Source organism: Aquarana catesbeiana, linkage group LG02 (assembly GCF_042186555.1).
Source record: "Aquarana catesbeiana isolate 2022-GZ linkage group LG02, ASM4218655v1, whole genome shotgun sequence".
In the NCBI taxonomy this organism is placed as follows: Eukaryota; Metazoa; Chordata; class Amphibia; order Anura; family Ranidae; genus Aquarana; species Aquarana catesbeiana.
Window position 1 is genome coordinate 32,155,064 of NC_133325.1, and position 6,000 is coordinate 32,161,063.

The 6,000-nt window shown below is 41.9% G+C and overlaps 1 protein-coding gene across 1 annotated transcript; it reads left to right on the forward strand.

Moving 5' to 3' along the window:
• Positions 1 to 583: 583 nt before the first annotated feature.
• LOC141129689 (olfactory receptor 1f45-like) lies at positions 584 to 1,516 on the forward strand. Its single transcript, XM_073617784.1, has one exon. It carries the CDS (start codon positions 584 to 586, stop codon positions 1,514 to 1,516), a length of 933 nt encoding a protein of 310 aa, XP_073473885.1.
• The last annotated feature ends 4,484 nt before the right edge of the window (positions 1,517 to 6,000 follow it).

Consider the following 6,000-nt stretch of genomic DNA (forward strand, 5'->3'; position numbering starts at 1 on the left):
GTCACCACGTTCCCACGTTAGTAACTGTTGGCCAACATTTGCGTGACCGTGTGTAAGCAAGACAAGTTGGAGCCAACATCCTTCGAACAAAAATCCACGGTTTTGTTGTCGGAAAGTCCGATCGTGTGTATAGGGCATTAGAATGTCTATGGAAATAGGTCAAATACCATGTCATTTGTCCCCAGGGGAACTGGACATAATCATAAAAATGGAGTCAAGATTTCTTCTTTAAAAAGCAAACTGGGTTTTAGGAGCCCCCAGATAATCTATGAGATATCGGAGCTTAGTTTATTTTTTTCCTAGGGAGACCAGTTCAATTTAATATCACTTCAAAAGACACAAAAACACTTTCACTGTAAAAGAAGGAAAATGTGGATTGGTTTTTGAAAGAAGGTGCTAGTGGCTCATTAGGTAGATTGTTTCAAGAAATAAACAGCCGTATAAATCGTTTATAATTTATAAGCCGTTTATCATGTCCTTTGTCAGAAATAGTGTATCAAGAAGACAGAAAGATAAAATAAGTGAGCTAATGGATTTGAAGAATTTGGTATCAAGTTTTAATTCATTGTAGAGGTCATTTTTAATGGAAAAAGTCAATATAACCTCCGATTTTGTTCTTCTGGGCTTCTCAGACCTTCACTACAACCATGCTGCTTTCTTCTCCATCATCCTCGTCATATACACCCTCACATGGACTGCTAACTTATTTTTAATAAGTTCTATTAAACATTCTCCGCAGTTGCATACACCAATGTACTTTTTCTTAGGTAACCTGTCTGTGGTGGACATCTCTTTCACTACAGTGACCGCTCCCAAGCTTCTGTCTAGCATTCTTCATGGAGGAGCCTCCATCTCCTTCCATGGCTGTTTCCTGCAGATGTTTTTCTTCATTCTTCTGGGCTCCACTGAGAGCCTTCTTCTGTCAGTCATGGCGTTTGATCGATATTTGGCTATTTGTTACCCCTTACGCTATACATTAATAATGAATGATAAGCTTTTGTTCATACTGAATGGTAGTTGCTGGGTGGCAGGATCTCTACATTCATTATTGCACACTTATAATGTGTCACAATTAACCTACTGTGAAGACAGACTGATCCCCCACTTCCTCTGTGATGTGATACCCCTCATTGGACTGTCCTGCTCCAGTACTGCACTAGAAGAACTCTTTATTTTCACCGAAGGTTCTATGGTTGTTACCATTCCATTTATTTTTGTACTCATCTCCTATTGGCTTATTGCAAGGGCTATCCTGAAAATGAAAAACAGAAGCAGCCGCAGCAAAGCCTTTTCCTCCTGTTCTTCTCATCTCATTGTGACTTGCCTGTTCTATGGTACCATTATTTTTATTTACTTCCGCCCCTCATCAGACTACTCCTCCCAGTATGATCGCATTGTTAGCCTGGCTTACACCATCATTACACCTATGCTGAATGCTTTTATTTACAGCCTAAGGAACCAAGATGTGAAACAGGCTCTGAAGAAGCTCATAATGCAATGCTTTTCAATCAAATAACCCTTCAGCTCGTGTTTTGCTCATTCCTTTGTAAGATGGACTCTGCAGATGGATGTATTTGTATATGTAGCTCTGACCCACAGAGGGTCCACTGAAAATATACCCACGTCCCCCCTGCTAGTACAGAGGTTGCACAGTCCCATGCACACCATCAATATAGGCTCAATCTAGGGGATGTCTTTTTAGAATTTATTGCTAAATAACTTGAAGCAGAAGAGGCTTTCAAGGGTTCAGGATACTCAAAAACAATAGCAAGAGTAACAGGAGGACAGCCTTTCACTAATCTTCTCTATGTAGCCTTTCATGGAGGTAACGGGGATGGCCAGTTATCTAGGACTCTATAAAAGTAGTCCTGGTCCATATAGTATCCTCTAAAAATTAGTTCCTTCCTAGCACCTTGCACACCCAAGAGACCACAGCAAGGTCTTTACTCACAATGTCCCAGGAGCTGTCTACCACCTAGCATCCACAGGTAGTTCCTCATCGAATAACCCTTTAGCAATCTTCTCCAGGCCCTCAGCCCAGCTCCTGCTGAGACCCAGAGTGCCCATTTCTTGTCTCACTGGCTATCTCACAGGGGTGCCAGCCCTAGTAGAACTGGAACCCTCACTTAAGAGGACATATCACACTGGAAAACCCTCCCAAACATTTAAACCTCCCCAGCCACCTTTTAAATTCCTCCATACAGGGATTGGCTGGGGCATGATAAATATTCATGCTGTCCTTTTGACTCTCGTCACCCAGCTTAGGAAACCCTGACCAAACCACAACAACTGTTTACTGATCCACTGACTGCAGTGAAGCCAAAATAAGTAAATATACCTTAGCCACCAGGGGCGTAACTAGAAAGAGCAGGGCCCCATTGCAAAATGTTGTATGGGGGCCCCCCTGCAAACAGCCCCCCCCCCACAGCTGCCCTAGTGTCAATGCAGCATGACCTGTGCCACATACAGCGTGACCTGTGCCCAATGCAGCGTGACCTGTGCCCCATACAGCCCCACCTATGCAGAGGAAGAGGCAAGCCACCCAGATCAGCAGAGAGCGGGATTGCCCGCTGTAATAGCTTTCATTTGAATTTCCCGTCTTCCCGGGGCTCATCGTCACATAGCCCCACCTCTTGGCCCGACGCCTTTGATGACGTCACATGTCCCGCATTGGATCGGCGTTCTGTCTATCAAAGGCACCGGGCCAAAAGGTGGAGCTATGTGACGTGAGCCCCGGGAACACTGGAAGTTCTAATGAAAGCTCTTACATCGGGCAATTCAGCCCTCTGCTGATACAGACAGCTCTTCCTTTCCTCTCTCTTCCCCTGGCTGGAAGACTGTGCTGGCGGTGCTCTTATCCTCACTGGGCCCCACTTGGCTGCGGGCCCCATAGCGCCCACATGGGTCGCTATGGTGCTAGTTACGCCCCTGTTAGCCACCTATTTAGTGGAGGTTGCTACAAAGACTAAAAACTTTCCTACCCGTTTTTCATTACAGTTTGCTAAATCATGCATGCCTCAGATGTTCCAGCTGGGTTTCTACCTGCAAACCAAAGCTCTCATTTTACATTATAATTTGGAATGGACATCTAGATATAAACACCCCTTTTCACCAAGCTTCTCACATCTTAATTAGGGAAGAGTGACTGTGTCTAGGTTGAGTTTGCAGGTCGTTCATCCAAACCATCGTAAAGTTAAAAAAAATTGAGCTTAAATCTGAACCCTACTGGTCTATTTTCAAGGCAAATAAACAAGGAATTGTCAAGCATAGGGTGCTGGGAGCTAGGCATTACCATGGGGAACATGTCCAATACAAAAACAAATGTACAGCAGGATCCTCTATTTTATGTGACTATGAGGGCAACACAGGAAAAACACCAATCCTTTCAATTACAGGGTCAACAACACTGTATCTGGCATCATATTTTGCATGCACAATAGTTTTTTTTTATAACTTATACATTAATGCAGCACACCATTATGATTCTTTTCAACTTGAAAAAAGGGCCTATTTTAGGTAGTTTTGGCTGCAACACCTGATTTTTTTTATCACGCATTAATATGTTTGAAATGGCTGGTGGAAGTAGCAGCCACAACAGATCTAAAAGCTATCGCAAAATGAACTTTAAAAAGTAAGGCTGAAGTCCTCAGCTTCATGTCAATTGACCTGTTGCACAACATTTTAATAATATAGTTTGTGAACTTCTTTTTTGTAGTTTCCCAATATATTGTTAAAACAGAGTGCACCAAAAACACTTCAAAACCACAACCCCACATACCAGAGATGAGGCCGTTTTTATTCTGGAATAAAAATGATAATATATTTTAGCTGCAATGTTAATATATGATTTAGCTGCAATGTAAGTGGGACACATTTGGTGTTTTTTTTTTTATCATGAAATTAAATGAGAGTGTATTTTTTGAGACCTAATAGCCATAAGTAATGCTATTCCCAAAGCAGTCACTTGGTATTTTGGGTTCTCTGTTCTGTGCCTTAACTCCAAGAACAACCTCAATTGGTAGAATTAAAGTCACTGCAATCACATATAAGAAAAGGACTATAGATAACTTTAACAGCGAATTAGACACAAAACTGTTTAGCTGTAAATGAACTCAATGTTTTAGTATGAATTAGAATGAATGGTGATGCAGTCTACTAGACCAGTGTTTCTCAACCTTTTTTCAGTCAAGGCACCCTTTAAAATTATGGACGGTCTCAAGGCACACCATTCTAAAATGTAAAAAATTATTCCAATAGTTTCACATAATGCGGCAGCATCGACACATGTAGGACACCCAACATTAGAGGTGATTTATTATTACAAAGCAAATACAGTGCCTTAAAAAGTATTCATACCCCTTGAAATTTTCCACATTTTGTCCTGTTACAACCAAAAAGTCAATGTATTTTATTGGGATTTTATGTGATAGACCAACACAAAGCGGCACATAATTATGAAGTGGAAGGAAAATGATAAAAGGTTTTCAATTTTTTTTTTACAGATAAATATCTGAAAAGTGTGTTATGCATTTGTATTTAGCCCCCTTTACTTTGATACCCCTAACTAAAATCTAGTGGAACCAATTGACCAAATAGAGTCCACCTGTGTGTTACTTAATCTCAATATAAATACAGCTGTTCCGTGAAGCCCTCAGAGGTTTGTTAGAGAATCTTAGTGAACAAACAGCATCACGAAGGCCGAGTAACACACCAGACAGGTCAGGCATAAAGCTGCAGGGAAGTTTAAAGCAGGGTTAGGTTATAAAAAAATATCCTAAGCTTTGAACATCTCATGAAGCATTGTTCAATCCATCATCCAAAAATGGAAAGAGTATGGCACAACTGCAAACCTACCAAGACATGGCTTTCCACTGAAACTGACAGGCCGGGCAAGGAGAGCATTAATCATAGAAGCAGCCAAGAGGCCCATGGTAACTCTGGAGGAGCTGCATAGATCCACAGTTCAGGTGGGAGAATCTGTCCACAGGACAACTATTAGTCTTGCACTCCAGAAATCTGGCCTTTATGGAAGAGTGGCAAAAAGAAAGACATTGTTGAAAGAAAGCCATAAGAAGTCCCATTTGCAGTTTGCAAGAAGCCATGTGGGGGACACAGCAAACATGTGGAAGAAGGTGCTCTGGTCAGATGAGACCAAAATTCAACTTTTTGGCCTGAAAGCAAAACACTGTGTGGCAGAAAACTAACACCGCACATCACCGTGAACACACCATCCCCACCATGAGACATGGTGGTGGTAGCAGCATCATGTTGTGGGGATGCTTTTCTTCAGCAGGGACAGGGAAGCTGGTCAGAGTTGATGGGAAGATGCATGAAGCCAAATACAGGGCAATTTTAGAAGAAAACCTGTTAGAGTCTGCAAAAGACTTGAGACTGGGGTGGAGGGTTACCTTCTATCAGGACAATAACCCTAAACCAGTGTTTCTCAACTCCAGTCCTTAAGGCGCCCCAACAGGTCTTGTTTTCAGGATTTCCCTCAGATGAAATAGCTGTGGTAATTACTTAGGCAGTGAAACTGATCAAATCTCCTGTGCAAAATAATGGTAAGTCTGAAAACATGACCTGTTGGGGTGCCTTGAGGACTGGAGTTGAGAAACACTGCCCTAAACATACAGTCAGGGCTGCAATGGAATGGTTTAGATCAAAGCATATTCATGTGTTAGAATGGCCCAGTCAAAGTTCAGAACTAAATCCAATTGAGAATCTATGGCAAGACTTGAAAATTGCTGTTTACAGACGCTCTCCATCCAATCTGACAGAGCCTGAGCTATTTTGCAAAGAAGAATGGGCAAAAATGGGCAAAAAAAACTCTCTAGATGTGCAAAGCTTGTAGGATAATACCAAAAAATACTTGTAGCTAGGATATGGTGCAATGTCTCCTGAGAGGTACCTCTTAAACTATGAAATTGGCAAAAGTCTGTGTAGCAACTGAAAAGGAGCAGTCTTCAGTCCTAACTTTTAAGTTGACTAATATTGGGGCCT

Bases quoted from the DNA above. Each gene is read 5' to 3' on its own strand.
- LOC141129689 (XM_073617784.1), top strand. From the start codon at position 584: ATGGAAAAAGTCAATATAACCTCCGATTTTGTTCTTCTGGGCTTCTCA.